The sequence below is a fragment of the Platalea leucorodia genome (genome assembly GCF_965183815.1).
Source record: "Platalea leucorodia genome assembly, chromosome: 8".
In the NCBI taxonomy this organism is placed as follows: Eukaryota; Metazoa; Chordata; class Aves; order Pelecaniformes; family Threskiornithidae; genus Platalea; species Platalea leucorodia.
In genome coordinates this window covers 42881215-42903571 of record NC_138830.1, presented here as the reverse complement: position 1 = coordinate 42903571, position 22357 = coordinate 42881215, and the positions used below count along the sequence as shown (strand labels likewise).

At 40.7% G+C, this 22357-nt stretch overlaps 1 protein-coding gene across 2 annotated transcripts in view; it reads right to left on the bottom strand.

The window, feature by feature from the left end:
* MYLK3 (myosin light chain kinase 3) overlaps positions 1-22357 on the bottom strand; it is a 35578-nt gene that overhangs the window by 268 nt on the left and 12953 nt on the right. For both annotated transcript variants that reach the window (XM_082320054.1, XM_082320053.1), the window contains exons 2-12: positions 17005-17095; positions 15263-15701; positions 11776-12347; positions 9883-9988; positions 8659-8752; positions 8231-8340; positions 6803-6944; positions 5791-5861; positions 4125-4253; positions 2898-3050; positions 884-1016 (exon numbers count right to left, since the gene is read on the bottom strand). In XM_082320054.1, the coding sequence (XP_082176180.1) occupies positions 884-1016; positions 2898-3050; positions 4125-4253; positions 5791-5861; positions 6803-6944; positions 8231-8340; positions 8659-8752; positions 9883-9988; positions 11776-12347; positions 15263-15701; positions 17005-17095 (2040 nt within the window). The remainder of the gene's footprint in view (positions 1-883; positions 1017-2897; positions 3051-4124; positions 4254-5790; positions 5862-6802; positions 6945-8230; positions 8341-8658; positions 8753-9882; positions 9989-11775; positions 12348-15262; positions 15702-17004; positions 17096-22357) is intronic.

The following is a 22357-nucleotide window of genomic DNA, read 5'->3' as shown; positions in this document are numbered from 1 at the left end:
GAACAGCTTTGTACTGGGGAACCGCTGGTTACTGCAGAACAGACTGCTGGTACTGTGAACTTCTGCAGCGTTATTATGAATTGTATAGTGGTACGTCTTTAGATTATGTCTTTTTTAAAATGCAAGTGCAGAAGTCTGCGACCAAACAGCTGGAGTGCAGGAATGGAAAAAGCGTAAGCCTCTGGTTTAACTCCTTGGCAAGGAATTACAACTCTCCAGTGACAAAAGAAAAGGAAATGGTCCTCACTGAGTTTTCCTCACATTTCCATGGGCTTGTCTGTATCAAGATCACTGTGTTCACCTTTCAGGATCCATTATCTACAATCCAACAGAGACTCCAATAGAAATTCTTATCGATCACTTCTTATAAAATTTAGTTCTGAAGGAGCATGGGGTTATCAGAAAGGTCCTGAAGAGTTCTCTGGATGAGTTTAAGCCTAATTTTTTCTCTCCCCCACACTTCTACTCTCTGCAACGGGAGGTACAAAACTGCCTTATGTTGTATCCCTACTCCATAGTGACAACAGAACAATGCAACTGTTGTCAATGGAAAAAAATCTCTTCAATATAAAGAGAAAGAACATTTAATATAAGCTAAGTAGCGTCTGAACTCTCTGAACTTGTAAAGAAAAAAACTGTAACGCTTATGAACATCAATCAGAAGGAGTAAAAATTGAAACCAAACTTGCTAAAAATAGAAGCAATATCATTCTGCAGGAGAAAAAACGTAATTTACAACTGAAAATAGACTTCCCAAACTCATATTTATGAGCAAGAAGCCTGTGGGCAAAAGTGAGCCAACACAAAAAAGGAGGGAAGGGCTCTGCCTGTGCTGAGCTCATTTTCCCTCTGGAAGGAGATTTGCCAGACTTTGTCTATTTACCTTCCATTTTCTGTGAGCCATGTAACTCTGCAGCAACAACTGGGACTTCAGGCGAAGCTTGGACTTCTTGGCTTTGGCAGGTAGGTTGTTTAACCACTCGTGCTTCAGACACTGTGTTGCACTCATCCGGCAGCTACGGGAGAGAAAATCTGCCATGTAAATCCAGCTACTCTCGTTGCCATTTTCTCAGTGCCCTGTGCTCCTCAATATTATTGATAAAGAAACTGCCTGAAATGAACCAACACGAGTGAAGATGCTTCCTGAGATGCTGTTCATCCCAGTGCACGGGATCCTAATGACATCCTGCACTCTCCAGTGTAAGGGCTGCGTGGTGTGAAAAGCTGCTAGTAAGTCTGCAGTGGGTTGATTGAGCTGTGGTTAAGTACTGTATTTTGCCTTTTTAGGGTTTGGTTTTGAGTGTGTTTTTTTTTTTTTTTCTTTGAAGAAGCAGCTGTACAGGTTCATCAGTTTGTGTATCATTTTGTTATGTGAATGCAGAACTTTGCCAAGAGAATCGGTGAATACAGAAAAATAATATTTGTGGTGTTATCTGTCTGTCCTGATAGTGCAGGCTTGTTCTATGCTTCACATTTAAAAAGCACAATTGTCTGTTCACCCTAAACTTGGATCAAGCTAAGCATACATTATATCCTGACATTCAACAGTGGGCCCAAACGCAAAGGCCTATCCAAAAGGCTTTGAGAACTATATGGTAATAGAGGAAATCTTGGGGGAGAGGTGTTGAGAAAAAAAGTTTAATTTGCCTTTTTTCAAATCAAAAGCCCTATGCCTAACTCCTGATCTTTGTCTGAGCTGTTACTGAGAAGATAACGAAAAGATGACTCCTGCCTGCTCGCACCTAATTTCAGTAGTCAGGGGAGGTAGGCACAGATCTTGCACAAGGCCAGACCAACCGTCCCAGCATGGCAAAGGTGCCTAGTCTGTAGGAGAGCAGAGGCTGTCCATATACCTTGTGAACAACCGGGCCAACTAATCATTGCTCTTTGCATCTCACTGACAACACTCTTTTCTTGCATAGTCATTTTTTTTCACAGCTTCTACCCAGACTTTGCATAGTGTCCCTCTGGAGTCCCTATTCCCATTGCACAGAAAAATGGAAGACTCCAAAGCAAAGTTTACAGTCTCACAGCAAATCACCATCACAGCCTGAGAAAAAACCCTTTGTTGTCTCCTGCTGGCAATATGCTAAAGTTCAGTTTATTCTTAGCTTTTCATATGACTTATTGTTCAAAATGTAATTAGTACTAGAACTGATTTGTCTGATTTAGATAATGATCTGGAAGTTGTTAATATTCTAAGCACTCCTTTGAATTCCCCTCAAACACACAATCTGTTTTACTGTATGCATCATCTCCTGTTTTGATTAGTTTTGTATCACTACTCAGCAAGAGAAAAATTTCTCTACTCACTTACCCAACCCCATAGCCATGGTCTGACATCAACATCATCTTCATTCTCGTGTTGTTTCCTATGTGCAATCATTTTTTATTTCAGTGGAGCCAAGACTGAGAAGCCACATGCAGAGTTAAGGCCCAAATGCTCCTTAATAGCTACCAAATGCATGTAGACCACTTTGAAGAGAACAATGCACATTTTCACAGCTGCAGCTTCCATTTACCCTCCATGGCATTCAAGAGACATTTTTGCAATTTGTGTCAGGGCTTGTGAGAATTCAAAGTAACAACAGAAATAGCTTTTGCCCAGAGAAGGAAAACTAAAGGCAGATTCCTACACAGCAAATCCTTCCAGATTTCCTCTGTTCTGCCTGTATTGATGCTACTGTGAAAAGCAACTTTCTTCAGTCAAGGTACACAGACATTGTCCTTTTAAACAGGGGCTTTTGAATCACTGAGGAACTGCCCAGCAAGCAAAGATACTACGTGACATTTTTGTATGCTGTAAGTTCTCATTGTTGGCTGCAATCCAAACAGTTGGCTAGGAGGAACTTAATGTCATTAGGTGCTACTGTCCTCAGGATCAGACAAAGAGTTACCTTTTCTCCTTCACGAGTAGTCGGGAAATAAAGTCTTTCGCTTCCTCCGATAGCTGTTCAAATGCTTCTGCATCAAAATCCCAGCTGCAATTGACTACATAATTCATTGTCTCTGCATCAGTTTCTCCCAGGAATGGGGACAGGCCACTAAGCCTTAAAAAAAGAAATAATGGGAGGGACATGAGTAGTTACTACAATGCAAGATGCATTTTCCTTCTACAAATCCTCTGCTTTATAATTGTTGTTAGCTTATGGAGAGGAAAGACTCTCGGCTATGGGGGTTCCACTTCTCAATCCCTGCCAAGATAAGCCAACAGTTTGGAGCCATAAAGCACTGTAATGCTAGTGTTACTCTCTAGCAGTTCACCCAGCTACGTCAGGGAGCACTGTTAATAGATCCCCAAGGAAATTAATTCAGTGAGGATCTAGGTACATACTTCAGTGCTTTCCCAGCTAGGAAAGCTAGAGGGACTCAAGCACTTTCCTAAATCAAGGCCCATATCCGTATTTGGCTTGAATTAAACAGAATTCTGAACAATAGCATGCTTTTTTCAATTAGTCTCTAAGCCCAGATTTATTGCTTCAGTCGTTTATTACTTCATTCAGTTGGGTTTTGGCTAACATACAAATTTAAACCAGAAATGTATCCAGTTCACAGAAAGCATCTGTGAAAGATTCCGGGATGCAAAGTCAGCTCATCAGAAGGCAAAGACTTTGGACAGATAAGCCATCCACGGCCACCACCCAGATATCAGAGAAAAGTTTTAGCCCTATTTGTGACGTGACATTTTTTAGACCCCTGGCCTAACACCCAACATTAATTCCTCTGTGCAGATCCACACCAAGTCCAAGCTACTAAAATGATCAGATTGCAAATTTGAAAATCAATTCATCAAGAACGCAATCAAAATGAAAATACTAACATGCTTTGCGCAACTTTTCCAAGTAAAAAAAGACCTGACCCATTTTACTTTGCTAAATAAGGTGGTAAGGGAGAAGAATAACATTTACATATTTATGAAAAGGATTATTTCTTGTTTAGAGACTTTGTACACGCAGCGAGGTGCCTTTGCATTAACGGCTGGGTTTTTTAACAGAATGAATTAGGAGGAATCCCAGCCAGATGGGCTCAGTGGTTGCTGCATTCCTGCTCTGCGATACCCTCCACTGGCGTGCTCTTGCAGAGCCTTTGGTGCCATCGCCACCACCTCTCACAGGGTTACTCACAACATATACGTGATGACGCCTACACTCCACATGTCTGTTGGGAAGGAAACAAAGTCATAGTTCACCACTTCAGGAGCCAAGAATTCTGGAGTTCCAAAATTAACCTTCAGTTTCTCACGAGGTTTGTACCTTTACAGGAAAGAGAGAGACATCACTGCTGAGAGCAGGCTGGGGAACACATCTCACACTTGTAAAAATCAAGGCATGGCTTTTTGCCATGCGAGCATGGCAGAGCGAACATAGTAGACGCATCCAGGCAATCAGGACAGCATTAAGGTCTTTAAAAAAAAAAATAAAAAAAATTGGTGAATTTTGCTGTGACTTCAGGTGAATACACCATCAGCTGTTCCTTTGCCAGAGCAAAACCAGAAGGAAGACCAAGGGCAATAAAACCCACAAAGGCCTCCCCCACAGAGTGATAGCAGCTTTTCTCTCTGCCAGGCTCCACAGGATGGTTTCCAGCAGATGTTGTCCCCAACATAAAACAAATAAAGCAGCTTCCGTTATAACAGGTTTGGAGAGCATTTGATTAGTGGGATGTACCCAGCTACAGCCCAGAGTAAAGGTCTGTATAACAGATATGAGCACAATGTAACTGCTAAGGTGGGACTCTGAAGAGGATTACTTAGGCTTGGTAACAAGTTAAACAAGGATCCCATATAGGGAGAAACTAATTCTGTTCTATTGCTTAAAAGGGAAAGATTACAAAACCGAACCAGTAATAATTGTCACTGATGGCAGCCTGAGTTACATGTGTGTACAGACAGAACAAACCATTAAAGCATTGCTTTTACATCTCTATTTCCTGCGAGATCTTGTTTTCAAAACTGCTTTAGTAGAAGTTTGCATCTTTACCCTCCCAATTTAAAAAAAAAAAAAAAAAAGCCAAACCAAACCCTCAATGTATCCATTTCCGTTCTCATAAAATACTTCTGAAAGAAAAAAGTCCTTGGACAGATAACTTACATACACATGTAGGTAGATATATGCATGAATGTACGAGGTTTTGGCTTAAGAAAAGCCTCAAAGGGTTTAGAAAAGAAATAGAGAAATGTTGTTCTTACTGTAATACTAACAGGAGTCATTCCTTTTTATTCTAGGGGAATTGACTCATGCTCTCACAGCTTTCCTGTAACAAAGGAGCAAACTAAAAGAATTGCAAGCAAAGTAAAAGAATAGAGAAAAGTCCATATTTCTCTGAGGGTTTCCTGTTTCACATGGGATGGCTCAAACACGCCTTTCTGCCTTTTTTTTTTTTTTTTTTTTACCTTTGATCAACTTATCTACATAAAGAGTTTAGCAGATAATATCCACAACTAGAACCCGCACAATAAAACCCAGCAGTGAAGTAGTCTCTGAGAGCCTTCACGGAGTCCCTAGAGTAAAAGCTCTACATGGGGAATAATTTTGAGATAATTAGAACACCAGTATAGCTTTATCCAACAGAAATGTTATTTGAGAAAGTAATTAGAAAATTAATGCACACAGCAGAAAACTCATGCCTGCAGCAGCATACTGCTTAGCTCATTCCGACAGCAGAATTACTTTAGAGTCACCAACATGCATAACACCCCCCCGCCCCAAGAACTACCAAAAACACGTCAGAGGTTTGTGGGTTTGTTTTGGTTTTGTTTTTTAAAATAAATTCATAACTGAACTCTCTTACCTCCTTGCTAATCCAAAGTCAATAATTTTAATCTGGTTTCCTGTGTGATTTACACATAGTATGTTTTCAGGCTACAAAAACAGAAGTGGGTATTTTCAGTTAAATGTTTGAGAGAGAGATCTAGCAAAAGAGTACAAAAATCTCAGAGATTTTAATGATAATTTTTAGTACAATACTTTTCCTTCTGTTCCTATCGTGGGAAAGAAGGATTTGACTGGCATACTGAGTTAGTGAAAGGTTTGGTTTTGGACCTCCCATAAAGAAGTTTAACTTCTGTTGCTGTATAACAATATTCCTATATTTCACCATAGATGACAAATAGATTTTGAAATGGAAAGGCCCCCCTGTGTAGAACGGTAGAGTCAGTCTGATGATTGAGGCTTACCCACTGGATTTACTCCTTATGTATAAAAGTAACGCCATAAAAAGCCACAAGATATATGTCAAATGCACCCTTTGGTTTGCCCACAAAGGCAAAAATTTGGTTTTTCCAATATTTTTGAAGGTGAGGATGGGGGGGATGATGGTGACCAAACTTATTACAACTGCAGAACTGTCTACAGACCAACCAGCTCTAATATTGTTTGTGTAAGGTGCTGTATAAACAAGCAGAAAAAAATCAGTTGCTATTTCTGTTCAAAAAGATCAGTTATTAAGGGGCCATTAGGAAAACACTGTCATTTTACTGCAGTTCAGTTCCAGGCAGTAAAAAGTACAAACAATACGAAGACGATTGAAGAGGTATTTGAACACAGTTGCAAGGGGGCCGGGGGAAGCGGAGGGACGACTGCAGGCATTTCTCGTCAAAGAGGGGTTTGGGTGTGGTTTTTTCATTGATGACGAAAGGGCATAGTTTAATTCTGCACAGAACGAAAAGCTTCTGATGGAAGAGAGGCAAAAGCACAGAATCCTGCTCATTTCACTATTCTAAGCAAGCTACCAAATAGACATTGGAAAAAAAAAAAAAAAAGTCTACTTTTGAAAAGTCTACATTGAAAAAAAGCCTACTGACCTTCAGATCTAAATGGAGAATATAATGCTGGTGCAAGTAGTGGACTCCTTCACAAATCTGTTTGGTAAATAGGATTGCATCCAACTCAGTTAGATTGTAGTTTTCATCTGTGATCCGGTCAAATAACTCACCACCATCAAGACTAAAATTTTGACATAGAAAAGTGTTAAAAACCCTAAAATTCCTCATTAGCTCAATTTATTTCCAAGTTGGGAACTTAGTCCCCCTAATTTAGCAAGGGTCCTAACAACACATCTAATATAAACTATATCAGTAGTCTCAATGACTTCAAGAGACTTATTTCTGAGTGTGAAATTAAGTATCAATCTAAATTTAAAAATGGAAAAGTTGTCAGTAACATTTGGGGGGGACACATGTCAAACCCAAACCCACACAACCTGGTGATCCGATGGGGACCCGGAGAACCTACAGGGAGCACCCAAAGTATCTATTCTTTGCTCATCTTATTAGCCTAGAGAAAATAAGACTTCAACCTATAAAATTTACTAAATGAAACTTCTCAAACTGAAAGTTATTTTACATGAGCTGACAGCTGGACTTAATCCTGCAGAAAAATTAAGAGAAAATTGCATCAGATATATAGCTCTGACAAGGTTCTGCAAGGTAAAAACTTCAGGTATTGATTTCAATACACACATTTTAAATGTCTTATCATATTTATATTTGCTATTTCATTTTGCATTCTTTTTTCCTTCATTTTATTAACAATTAGTTCTGTAGCAGAAACTCAGTTTTTACGTTATAAAACTTCAGGTTTTTGTAAAGCAATACACCACTACACAGAAAAGGCAGCAGGTGTGCATCATGAAGTCTCCCTTTTGTGAATTCCATGTTTGATATAGATCAAAATTCTTATTTAGCTTCAAATTGGTAGGCATTTTTATTAATCCTAAAATTATTCAAAGGAGGCAGACCATGCATATAATTAATCACCTTCCTGCCTTCTCCATGTCTTTTCTAATTCTACTTAAAACACCTCACTCCTCCTCATGGTCTGGGTCTCTCACCTTCACTCTCTCCCTAATATGAGATTTTATTTACCTACAACACTTTTACGTAATTTGGTAGCTAGGGACAATGTTGGGGCCCCTAAGTTAAACTTAAATGAAAAATGAACCATAGTGAAGTTCTGTTCATTAACAATCTTGTAATTTCATTCATACTCTTGAAGATAGCTGCCTTTGTTACCATTTGTTTAAACTGTAATCTTGCCAAATATATAATTTTTAATCTGAAGAAATTACCTTTTAAACATGTATTTTTTTCCTTCTGAAAGTGAAATCAACTCTCTCTCAGGCTGGGAAATCACCCAAGTCTTCTTCACACCTCAGAATTATCATTCCCTATTTACTTTAGTGACCTGAGAAAACCAAACATCTGACAATTCCCGAGATCATTTAAACTTACTATTCCATGATCAGAGTGATATTATTTTTGGCTTCAAAAGCATCATAAAGCTGGATCAGATTCACGTGATTTAATTGGTTCATGACATTAATTTCATTCTTTACTTCCTCCTGAAAAAAACAATAAATTAACAACAAAATGAGCAAAATATGCTCCTTAAATTCCAATATATTCAAATACAATTATTTGTAAAACCCAATAACAGCTATACCACAGGTCTCATGTGGAGAGAAGGTTTAACCACAAACACGGGAGATGACAAACAGTCAAAGTCCAAGCTGTTACTTACTAAGACAGGTTTTATAGTATTTGGTACTACCCAACGACAAGTTCCCTCTTATGGCCTGATTCAGGGAAGTGGTGTTAAGGTGCTTGCAGTAAGGCCAGGTTTAGAGTGTGCTCACTTGGATTCACAGCAACATAGTTACCCTCTCTTTTGCTCCTTTCACTTTTATGATTTTGGCTGCCAGGTTGAGACCAGTTGATATTTCCGTGCACTTGTGAACTTGCCCAAAACGCCCCCTGTTGATACCAAAGAAAAGATGGGAAACCAGCTTAACACAGCTCACCGCAGAAACTTTTCATATAACTATTCTTATCGTTGATTAAAAATAGCACAGTACAAAGTGAACAGAATCAGGTGGCCAGCAGCATGAATCTCCTCTTTCTCTCAGCTTATGAAGGATTAGTTTTATCTTTCCAGCCAGTTGTTCAATGCTTACATTAAAATATTATGCTCCCTTCATATTACTCCATTTCACCGTGGTATGATGACCTGATGATATTCTTTTTCGGTTCTGTAACTGTACCCGCTTGCTGTCCTTCAGTGATGCGTTAGTGGGTATATTAACAAGGATATTTCTGTCCTGATCTCATAACTTTTTAAATGACTATAAGACCAGTAACTGTAGCCACTCCACAGACTGCATTTCTTGCGTGTTGTAAATTCTCCCCCATGTCACCCAGATACGTTAATGCCCCTTGGGATGATTTCTAAACACCATCTTTCTGCTATTGCATCATCAGGCTTATACTTATTAAGCCATATTTGTACTTGGATCAGCCTGTAAATCAAACCTTCTTGTCAGATAAATAAGGATACAAGAATACAAAGGCTGAAGCAGCTGCAGACTTCCTATGAGTGAAAACTAAATGTAAGGTCAAAACAATTATAACTTCTCCCTTAGTTTTAACGTGCAGTTCAGCACGGAAAAAAGATTTTGGAAGCTGCCTGACCTAATGGGCTTTGCTGACTTCAAATGCTCCAAATCTGTCTGCCTGAAGGTTACAGGTTTTTTCTTATGACACCAGCTGTGGCCAGGATTATTAAAACAAATGCAAAAAACAGTCATCCAAGATCACAGTCAGGCATCTGAAAATGGAACCGGGGCAAAAAACAGTCATCTAAGGGACACCCCCACACACACCCCCCAAAATCAACAGAAGGTTGATATAAGGAGCCCAGTAACTACGGTAGCCCAAAAAGTCTCAAGGATGAACCTGCTCACTCTGGCTGCAGTGAGCTTGTAGGTGCCTCACCCGTGCACACCTTGGAGCCGTCTGAAGAAGACAGCTCTAGCTCTCCAGCTAAGTGCATTTCTCTGTGCCTCAGCCACCAACAGCAGTACAGCATTAGGGGCAGGGAGACTTACCCCCCCAGTACTTCATGGCGACACACCGAGTAGCACGTTGTCACCTCTGTTTGCTTGACACTCACTATGCGATGCTCGAAAGGAGCCGGAGGAGAAGGGCTGTCATCTAAAGAGGAGACAAGCTGGTCATTGAAATGTTTCTGCACACATCACTGCACTCAATTTCACCTCCCTCCCATCAATGACTTCAATCCACAGGACGTGCATATCACCTTATTGTGTTTGCTAAGTGTAATGAGAAGTCTTAACTGCCTTCCATGCTCCCAGTATTTACCGCTCCACAAAACCATACTCTTGTGCTCCCCCCACCTTCAGCATCGCTGTTCCTCAAGGGATGAGCCCAGTTTCTCAGACAGGCAGTGCTGACGCAGAGCCGGGACCACAAACACCCACACGCAGCTCCTGCCCTGCCTCAGCCCTCAGCGCTTCTGGGCCTGGGAGAGACTCCGGGAGCCAACACAAACGCCCGGACAAGCCAGCCTCCGACTGCTGCCATTAAGCTGCTCATACAAACACTCAAAACAGAACTTCAGTATAAAGTGCACTACCCTCTGCCCTGTCTTTTCTCTTTACTTTGTGTTCCTCTACACAGCATCATTTTTTCTTCTGCTGGAAGTCAGACAAGCACCGACGTATCTGGATAACATTAAGCCTGCAATTCCTTCACTATTTTTAGAGTGGCATGCAAGTAAAATAACCATTGCATTTGCAGCTAGCCGTAAGAAGGGAGGTGCTGAAAATATCCAAAATCTCTCTGTTACTTCAAGTGAGGAACTTTTACTGCTAACATTCTTTTACAGATGAGGAATACAGGCCCAGAACTGAGAACAGGATCCCACCTCCTGAATCTCAGCTCTGTTTTTTTAACACAGTAAACCCACTGGACACCTTTAGAAGATCAACATCTTAGTTTACGTGTTAACAGAAGAGGTCACCTGAAAAAATACTCGGAAGTTTGAAAAAACTACACTTGATTTTCTTTTAATCATGATACGGCAGCTGGAGAGACCAGCACAAATACACAGCACTGATAAACGCTGACAGTTGTTGGTAAAATCAGAAAGTTTCTCCTAGCAACAAGATTTTTGCAGACAATGTCCAAGTTAAAGCTGCAAACATTAACATTACAACTATGAAGTTTAATCAGTTTGTGGGAAGCTAAATCAGTGAACCATGATACACAACGTCCAAGTTTTTCTAAGGTAAAGCTTCCACAAACCCACTTTTGGTGTCCCCCATTCAAAGGAATTTTACAATTAATCTCCAGATATCTTGAGTTGCAATTTAACATGTATTCAACTCATCTCCAGCCACTGCTGAGAAAGCCAGACCCAGGTCAGGACATCTACCCATGTATGTACATTCTGGAACATACGCATATTTATGCTGCCAGGAGAGACTACTCCCTGAAACAATGCAATCAAGTGTTCACACAGTAACCGAGAAGAGATCTATGGCCAATAACACAACAAAGACCACACGAGATATTCCTCCTGCAATATTTTGCGGCTCGCTGCATCTCCAGTCCATAGCTGCTAAAGCATACCTGGTTTGTGTACTCTACCTTAAGGAATAAATGCTTAATCTAAAGCAAATGGATTTTTTCAAAATTACTCATACTTCTGATCACACATATACTTCACCCAATTTTATTTTAAAGGAACTTTTTTTCCAAAACACACTTTAAAAGGAAAATTACTATTAAAAGAATTTGTACAAATGTTAATTCACTTGTTATTTACATAGCCAAAGGCACCCATGGCAAAATGCTCTTGAACTGTAAGACACAGGTGGTCTACTGAGCACTGCTCCAGCTGTTATTGTATATATGACACACGAGTAGCACAAAATCCTCAGCATAAGAGTTTCTGAGAGTAACCGCAAGTGACTTACCGATGATCATTTCATCCTGTGTGGGAAGCTCTTTGCCAGCTTTCAATGATTTGGTCTTCTCTGGTGCCATTCCTGTACACTGATGAGCATCATTTTCACTTCCCTCTAAAGATGCAGACTCAGATTCTCTCCTCTCAGATTTGGCATCTGTCAGGGATTCTTCTGCTTTTGCTGTTTCTTGATGGATTTTCACTTCTACCCCTAGATCTTTTGTAGGCTCCTTTGCAGAGATACTCTGTGAGGTTACGGGCGTGCATTTTAATTCTGATTTCTCTTCAGCCTTTTTACCTGGTTTGGGCTTGCTCAGTAATGGCTGTTGCTTCCCCGTTTGAGGTACAAGTTCATTTTGCTTTTTGTCCCCTTTCACTTCTTGATTTGGCTCAGTGCTGATGTTTTCAGGACGCTGTTGAAGTTTTAATTTGTCAGGCAGCTGTTTGACTCCTTCCACTTCTGCTGGTGTGGAGGATAGGGATTTTACTTTGGGACTTTTACCTCTGTGATCATTTAAGTTTCCTTCCTTGGTCATCTCAATCTTTTCTTTCCTTTCAGTCATATGTACATTGATGGATATCCTGCAGAGCAAACAGTTGACATTTTACACAGATGACTAGCTTTGCTTTTGTAACTTTGTGGGGGAAGAAAAATCTATAGGCTTCTGAAACCACAGATTTCTACACTATTAAAGAAATCTAACCATATTAATCCTCTTAGGAAATACTCACAGCCCTAAGGGAAGAGCACCAAAAAGCGTGCTGATGCTTCTTCTGTGTCTTCATCTGTGTATATCCCTGCCTTCTGCTGAACACAAAATGTCTCACACTGCAAAATGTTAATCCCACATTTGAAAGTTTACCCACTTTTTGCAACTATTACAGTTGGTCTAACAAAATACCACTCATCTGGGCAGAGAGGGGGTAGTGATGGCCTTCACAAATTACAGGCTGATTATCTAAATGACTGATGGCTCCTACGGCTCTACAAATCCAAAGGTTTGCATCCATCCCAGTTCTCTTTCAGCTGGCTGACTTGCACACTCAAACATCTGTATTTGTGTCTTCTGATGGGATAGCATTCTTTCCACAGCTTTCTGTTAAAAATGTAACTTTCATAAACTCTCTCACTCCATCAATACTGTTTCTCCATCAATACTGCATTCTAGCTACTGGAAAAGTATAATAATTTCTTTTCCTTGTGTTGCCTAAAAAGAATACGGGTTAAAACCAATTCTCTATGCTCCTAAAATCCATCAAAGACATTCACGTGATAATTTTTTGAGTCAACTGTTACTGCTCCAACTGTCATGAGCACACAGTCTGATTTCAGTGAGGCTGAACCAAAACTTGTGAGGCTGTAAAGCAGATTTTCTACAATGGCAAGTAAAGAAAATTTCTAATGTCTAGGAGAGAATGTAACTCATTTTTGCAAGAGTTATTGCCTCTTTCAGTGAAGTGACCTTATTACAAGAGATGTTAGAAAATGTTTCTGCTTTTGCCTAACAAGAGTCTGAAGTTTCTCATTTTCAGCACCTTTAACACCCTTGCGTTGTGCTATGAATCTAAGCTGCACCGGAGTGAGCTATCGGAGCAGCTGAACACAGCTCTGAGCAAACACTTCCACTGCTATCTAGACAAGCCTGAACTCGGCAGGACTCTTGGGCATTTCTCCAAGCAAGGGAACACAATGTTCCTTTGATGCTTCTGCGTGGGCTTACAGACTTCATTAAAAGTTGCATTCATTTCAGAGAGGCGTTTACCACCCTTGTGTGACTTCACACACAGAAGCGTAACAGGTAGCCTGTGCAGGAAGGCTGCAGCTTCCCCTGGGGTTTACTCAAGGTTCTGCCCTCCAGTTATCTGTCAGCCTTCCTCCTCCCCAAACCAAAGTCTTTGGGGCTCAGATACCCCCCTGTCCAAACCAGCCAGCTGCTCCAGAAGCTGCTGCCTATCTCCAGCTTCACTGCCTGGCACATCACGATCAACCAGCACTGACTTCCAAGGGGTCACAGCAACTGTTCCTCCACTGCTTCACAAACACCTTGAGCCATCCTCAAAGTACGGTACAGGCAGAGCCTCCGAGGCAGCACTCCAGCAGGCAGCTGGGACCGACCCGCTCCAGCTGTTGAAGCACAGTGCCTATGGTTCACCAGCCAGAGCCTAAAGCCCGCAGGGAAAATACAGGGAGGTCCGCCTTTTCCTAGTGTTATTACAGCAACTAATTTGGAAGTAATAATGTCTATAAACTGTACACAAAGTTGTTCCTGACTGTTTGAAAAGAGGTTACAGTAGTGAAAGCTTCTACTTTCTCCTGCCACATCCTTACACTCAGCCTCTTAGGAGAAAAATATCCCAGTGCGCCAGCCTTTGCAATGACCCTTTCCCTCGTGAAGCCTATGTGCTGACATCAGGACAACTTTCATTCATTTTGGTAATTTATTCTTCATTCACTTTTTTTTTTTTTTTAAAGAGTCCTGTAATCTCAGTAGACATGTACCCATTGCACAGGAAGATTTAAGCATCCACCATATATACACAAGTACCGCTACAAATTCAAAGTGTTCAAATTAAAGTACGCATACACAAAAGTAGCATCATGTTCTTGTCTGGGCTTCAGACGCCAATGTGTACACATAAGCAATGGGGAAATTCCACACACAAAGTAACATACATATATATACGTGTGTGTGTGTGTGTGTGTCTATCACGCATACGTACACACATACACAAACAACTTGATATCCACCAGCCCAGACAGAGAAGGCACGGCAGTTAAAATTTGCCACAGAATTTCCATCTGTTGAAGTTTGGTTGGTAGGGGTCTTTTGGTTGTGGGTTTTTGTTGTTTTTTGTTGTGTGTGTTTTTTTACATTTAAATAAATGGAATTCAAATAAAATCCTAAATAAATAATTCTAAAGGAAATGGATTCTAAAAGACATTACGAAACACCTATAGGAGGAAAAGATTAGGCTAATAGAGATTAAAAAATGAACAATCTGGTCGTATCTTTAGGTGATCAGGCATAAGAAAAAAAAACAAACACAAAAACACTGAGGACAGCAAATGAAACAAGTTGTTTGGTTTTGTCATATACTAGTAAATATCTCAAATTCCTTTCACCCCCCCAGTTATAGAAACAGAGGAGTTGGAAAGGAGTGAGTGGTTTATAAATGTCCAACTATTTGAGCTATACGAGGGCTGTCACCTTTCGATCTCTAACACACAGAAGCCCCAACCATATAAAAAAATCTCCCATACATCTAGCCCTCTGACTCTTTGGCTTCATAGAAATTTACACAGGGCCCTTGCCACTTTGAGTTTTTTGCCTTAACCATTTGTAAGCTCTCACCATTCCTATCCTAGCATGGCTGTTTTTCCCCTGGATCATGCCTTAGCAGGAGCTGCTTCCTTTAATGACCTGGCTTTCCATTTTTTCCTTCTAACACATGAAATGGTTTCAGATCACACAGAAAGCTACCAACAAGGCCATTACCTGGTATGTGTCACTTCACACTCTGTGTCAGATATAGCCTGGGCTGTGGAGGGCACAGCTTCCCGGGATGCCACACTCGACGATGGAGGTTTGTTTTCATTCTCTCTGAGTTTCTGATGAACAAGCTGCCTGTGGCACCCATCTAGGTGTGGGGCTCTGTCCATATCGTGTGCTTTAGCAGGAACATTTTGGTTGCCTACGTGATCTTGATTTATGAAGGGAAGACCGTTGTGTTGATTCAAAGCTTTGACACCAACGTCCTTTTGCTGTTGACAGCTCTTAGAGCTGTGTGTTTTGCCAGCACCTTCTACTGCTTGCTGCTGCGCCATTGTCTCTTTAACTTGGGGTTTGGAGTCAGCTTTGTGGGCTACAGCACTAGACGCGTTCACCTTCTCACATGCTCCCTTGTTTTCATCCAGCTTTTTCCCGCTTTTTGTCTCTGAATAAAATAAGCCATTAACAAACTATCCTTGACAAAAGTGACAGCAAAACAGAGAGGGAGTAAAGTAACCCACCATTCAAAATAACCTACGCAGTTACGCACATCTGAAAAGTAGCAAGAAACGCCCTGAAAGGTTTAAAATCCCTACACCAGCAGGCTTGAGACAGCCATTATTAATGCTCATGGCTTAATCAGAGGTTCAACTGCTCTGCTGGCTCTCCAGCAGTGTTACAGATTGAACTTAGATTTCCATAAAGCAAACAGAAAACCTGCAAGGCTCAGCTCACTGCTTTTCAAATCTGAAATCACTCTGCGGGCAAATGTAACGGGTCGTTCAGGCACTGCAGACCCATCCAGAACCCTCCTAAACCCGATACACCCTCTACCTGATTAGAGCTGCAGAAATGCACGGAGCAAGACTCCAAGGGGTGCCGGGGCTTGAGACAGTGCATCTTGCATTTTCCACAAAAGGACAAGAAGGTTCTTCAGCCCCTTCTCATTACAATGGTTGTGAATATTAACAATGGAAATTTCTAAGGTAACTTCTTTCAGGGTTCAGCATACGCAGGTCACCAGCCACTGAGATTACATCACAACCCAGTGCTGCTTTTGAGTCAGAATCGTGACCAACCATCTACTTTATTTTTCTCACTTCCTAAATGATGAAGCTAAAAAGAGGTTCATCCATAATTTAAAGGATTCACTGGCAATTTGTGAAGACAACAACATGACAGGGCCTGCTCAACATCACGTTCACCCCTGTTGCAACTCCACAGGCATTAATAATGGATGCAGCAGGGCAATGCCCTGCCAGATGCATCCTAAATAGGAATCTAGCCCTGACATGGCAATGAAACTTGCTAATCAAAAAAACATATTTCCAATGTCAACATGTCCCTGTTTCAGAGAGGGGCAGGAGGGAGGGCTGGTTCAGATGCATTAAGGCAAAAGAATTTTTTAGGTTTGCTATGTGATATTGCCACTACCTTCATGGTATCTCCAAACAAGTACTGCTCTCAATTCAGCTCACTGTAATTTCAAAGCAAAAAAAATCTGTGCAGCCAAACAAGGCTGATGTTTAATTTTCTTTATCTTCTACAGTTTTGTGGGGTTTGATCTGGGGGACAGATGTTCTTGTGGAGGAGGTGAGAACATCTCTATTCTCCCAGTACTGGTGAACAAAGTTACCCAGTTATGTTTGAGTAATTCAGGTAGTGGGAAATAGCAGGCTATTAATTTCCAGTTTGTCTGCTGCACATTCTAGAGTCAAAGCTTGTGGCATGCCTGGAGTGATACATACCTTCCAGAAGCTTCTTGCTTTCAGTTTGGGTTCCTCTGTTACTAAGCACATGCTTAGGTTTTGCACCACTCTCCTCAGGCTTATCTTTGGCCTAAAAATGACAGGGGAACACAAAAATAACAGTTACAGCCAAGAGTGTTTATTTCCCACTAGGTTCCTCCAACGATGTAAGTATTCAGGCTCTGTAAAATGGACACTAACACCTCTGATCATCTTATTTTTTAGTTACTACTGCGTTTACTCCCTTCTTCCAGTCTCTCCCTGCTTTTGCAAACAAGATGACACAGAATAATACTCACTGCTTTCCAAAATTTTGACTGTCAGAGATTTTGCCTCCTGTCATCTTCACTCATATTGCTTAAAAACCATGACGGTTTTTAACATAAGAGAGAGATTAGAAAAAACAATGATAATGTATTTCTGCTGCTTTTTGGCTGGTGACTGAAAGATAAGCAAAGTCTCTGAAGATATTGTTAACATATTTGTCTCAAGGCATCTAAAGATTCATGATTTGAGCCATGATAGAGGTGATACCAAAAAATAGCCTCTAGCTTTATAGTAATTCTTGTGTATGTAACTTTACATTACACATGTCACCTTTGGCATGGTTAAAAACAGACTCAATGTCTTTTCGCAGCAGATTTTTATTTTTAAGCAAATTTCTTTCATCAATTAAGCAAGCACAGAGGAGGGATATTTCGTATAGCACCACTAAACACTTTACACAGCAATACATTTGTAATCAAATTAAAACTAAATAACTAAGATTTAGCAAAAAGCATTACACAAAAACAGGAAAAGGCATAACGTATTTCTTGGTTGGCATATAGTTAAAATCTAGTGATAAGCAGCCTCTTATCCTTATTTGTACAAGCAAATAAGCAACGTTTAAAATATTTCTGCAGATAACTGATTACAAAACTGCTGCAAATCACCCCCTTCATCTGTTAGTAAAAGCAGTTAAGGATTAAGTTTTTCATGCTCCAACCATATGGATTCCAAAAGAGAGACCCTCCTCCCCCCCAGCCTTCCCAAACACCAAAACACCCAAAGAGTAAAAGTAGTAAAAAATCATTACCATTTTTATTACAGCTCTAAGCAAACCTGCAACAATGACCAGGGGGAACATTATTCTTGCAAAATCCTACATGCAAAGAAAGCCTTGGATAAGTGACAGTTTAATGCTGGTGGGTTTTTCCGTCTGTTTGTTTTTTTAAGTAAGAAGTTAGAGGTTTGGATCCTATGAAGCTCAGTTCATAGTCTTTTATTAATTTGACTCCAACCCCACACATCTTCTTCCATAAGCATTCCCATGACATCCCTGGAATGCTGTCATACCATCAACAAACAGCTTCACTCAGAAATGAAAACATGAACTCCCCCCTCCCATCCCCATACTGAGTAACCTTGCACCGAGCCAGCTCCATGATAAGCAGCATGCTGTTACAAAACAGCAAAGGTTGGAAAACAGAAACAAGCAGGTAGCAAATTCTTCTTGTGTGCAACCCCAGTGCAACTGTGGAGCTCTTTGGACCGGTCTCTACCACTATCACAAAACAGGCTGCAAGAACTAGACCAAAGTTAGCGCTGGCTCAGCGCAAGCCAATTTCTTCTTGAATTCACCCGTGCTTTGCTCCCTGTTACCCCAGCTAGGTCACGTACATATGCTACCTCACTAATTCAAGCCTAGGTCAAATATCACTCAGCAGCCGGTGATCAAAGTATAGGCATATCTTAAGGTCTTATAACTGATCTTATGCTCCAATTTCAAAAACTGTTCATGACCAGAAACAAAAAAGGAGAACAACCACGATCATATTGCAAAACTGGAGTTAGTCATAAAACTCTCTGCTTACCCAATACATATGGCCTGTTCTACAACCAAGGCAGTGGTTAGAGCCTGGGACAGAGACCCCCGCCCCATCCTAGTCCATCAGGCCACCAACAGCAGATCATTTCACCTCTCAGTCTCTACCCACCTATCCATAAAACCTGAAGTTCTGACCTGCTTCAATCTCCTCTTTTGCAAACACCAACGAGGAGGCAGCGCATAGTGGGTAGTTGACAACTAGTCCTGACAGTATGCTAGAAGTCCACGTGAAACATTCCTCCAGCATCCCTCACATCACCTCCCTTTATTTACATTCCTCCTTACTGCTCTTTTCACTTAGAAACTGACAATCTGGAAACAAAATTAATTTATCATCTTTATACTCATCTTCACCTGGCGACTGACATACTGTGCACTGTCAGTTCAGTTCAAGGTGTAAATCCTGCACAGGACTGTATCTGTCTCCAGGCATTTTGCAGTGACGGCAGGCAGTAACCTGTAACAATGCAGCTTTAACCAAAACATATCAAACTTTTCCATTTCTCAAAAAAACTGTAGAACTGATATTGGAACTGCAAGCAAGTACAAGCTTCATCTCTATCCAGAATTAAGAATGATTCCTATTGTATGATTTATTGTTGTCAACACTAATGGAAACTCTTTATAAATTCTTCTGTCTCCTAGCAGTCTAGCTCACTTGCAGCCTCTGACACTTGAAAAGGGAGACCAGGAGAGCACTTGGAAAGCCTGAAAAAGTATGCTAGCATTTAGCATTGCCCTGTTCTTGCAAAAGTTTAGGTGTACCTTCCACCAAAACATTTTACAATTTTGGTGAAAAATATTTGGATTAAGATACAAATGGACATTTGCATTTGAGCTAAGTTCTCCTTACTGTAATCACGCCTCTACATACGAGGAGATTCTTGGAATGAACAAACCTATTCCAACTCTTGCAGTTTTCCCCCCTTCTTCCCCACCGTGAGATACAAGCCATAGTGAAAACTGAGAACTCCCATTAGCTAAAACTAATTCCAGATGCCTGTAACTTTTAAAAACAATGTTAATCGATTCCAAAACACCATATCAACTGCGTACCCGCCTTGCCTGTTTCTCCCTCACTGTCCTCAATAATTAAGAAATACTTAGGAACTGATCTCTAGGAACTTGCAAACACAAGAACTATTTGATTTGAGGAGTGAACAATGACAATGGACTTGATAAAAGTCACAGTTTCATCATAAAGATATAGCTGAAGACAACTTAGATGTCTAAGGACACATAAATCTGCTCAGTCATATGACCATAAGTCAGCACAGGTTTTAGTAGCTGGCATCGTGTTCAGAATTCATGATCAATCAAGAAAATGGAAGCTTCTTCCAAAAAAAAAAGTTTCCAGTATGTTACTCATACTTTCACTGGGGCCTCAATTCAGTCACTAATTTGAATGACATTGCTGATCTTCGAGCACTGGTAGAAGCTGCATTTTCCTTTACAGTAGCAATCTACTCCTCATATTTGTTAACAAGATTGCCTTGCACGCTTCGAGAACCTCAGACATAAGACTGCAAGGCATGTTTTGAGCCTTGATCTCTGCCTTAAGAGGCCTGCAATTCACAAGCATTTGAATTCAAAGGTCACAGCAGTAACCTGTAACAGCAACACTGAAAGGAAAACCCTAATTATACATTATGCAAGAAATCGGCAGAAGAGCCTAAAGCCCTGCTACATCATAAAGAAAAACATGAAGTAAGTAAAGTAAAACAAAACCAACCTCAACAAGGATTTCCAGCAGACTCCCCTTCTTCCAGGGCACAATGCCTTTGAGAATAAAATCCACTACTTTAGAATTTTTTAATACTTCTCCCACAAATGTAATAACTTTATCCAGTGTATCAACCCTTTTCTCTATCTTTGCCAGCCTCTCCTTATGCTTCGAGGCATCTAGCTGGGCAGCTTTCATCAATTTCAGCACTTCTGAGCATATGCTCTGGGTATCACTCTGGTGAGTACTGTCCGATACCTTTAGGCCTTTTTTCATTGCATCTGTCTCATCAGGAGCTGCTCGGGATGCTGTTAGCTTGTTAATGCCTTTTTCTACATCATCAATGCCTTTGTTAACTCGCTGCAGTTTGCCTGTCAGATCTTCTTGGAAATGCAACAGTTTGTCCATCTTTTCATTCAAGAGATTCAGTTTTTTGTCCATCATACTTAAATTGTTCACTTTTGTAGGCTGTAACTTTGTCAGGGCATTTCCCTCTGCAAGGTCCACGCTACCCGCAGACATTCTGTCCAGACAGCAGGATGTCAGATAGATTAGGCTGGCTTTTCATTAATCATAAATTAGAAAGTAAGAGTCTGAAAGTTCATCTTCTTTAGCTATTCCTGTACCAGACAACCTCACTTACTGGAGTCGCTAGAGCATATCATGAGATAGCTACTGCGCAAAAGATTTATTTCTGTGTTATCTATTTCTTAGTGCGTGCTTTCAATGATGGAGGTAATTTGGCACCAGGCTCTATTTTCTTGGGCCTCCTTGACGTCACAAAACCATTTAAAATTCTCTCTTGAGTGGCTGTTGATAAGCAAGCATCTTAACAATTGCCAATGCCTGAGCAGACCTCTGGAGGGAGGATTGTTTTTATGACCAGTTTTAGTTCTGTGATAATGAAAAGAACTTGCTAGAGCATATCTCTTCATTAAACAGGAAAAATACAAAAGTAAATTCGGTGGCCTTGTGCTAAGGCTTGGAAGAATTCAGCTTTGTAGCACGGATGCAGACACAGGGTGTGCTCTTTAGGTTGGCTGGCACTTGAATTTAAAAATAGAGTACAATGACAAGGATCTGAAATACGTATCTAGCACCAGCATGTCTTTGTCAACTGAAACTTCTAAAATTAAATCTTTCTCCCAGGCTATGAAAGTGAACCGAGTTAAAAAAAAAAAAAAAAAAAAAAAAGAAAAGAATCAATCTTCATGAAGGCACAGCAGAATTAGTCCAACTATTAGCAACAAAATTATTAAATCATAAATCTCATTTAAAGGATTTGTTAATGACTTGCTTTTACTTCTGAATCACAGTGTGTCTACTACAAAAATTAGTCACTAGAGAACAGAAAAGTAGTCACTTTAGACTTGCACAGCCCCCACTGCCACAGTTCTGAATGCTTTAGAAACATTAATGAACGTGTCCTTACAGTACAACATGGGATGAGAGTCAGTCCTCTTCCACAGAGGACGAATTATGGCATCAAGAGAGAAAGCAGTTTGTCCCATGTCAGACATGACACCGTGTCAAACTACTGCGTCTAGTTCTCCCCGGTCCCCTTTCACTGCTGTACGTACGTAGAGCAGGGGGGGAAGCGGGGGGGAAACCCTGCTGCCGCAGGAGTCCTGGTGCGACAGAACAATGGAACCACATCAAAGCCATGGGCTTTGGGATACTGGGCATCCATTTGTCTCCAATCCCTTCCTCATTTTTTGGAAGGGACATATGGGAAGAAAGTATAACTCTTAAAGTGAATT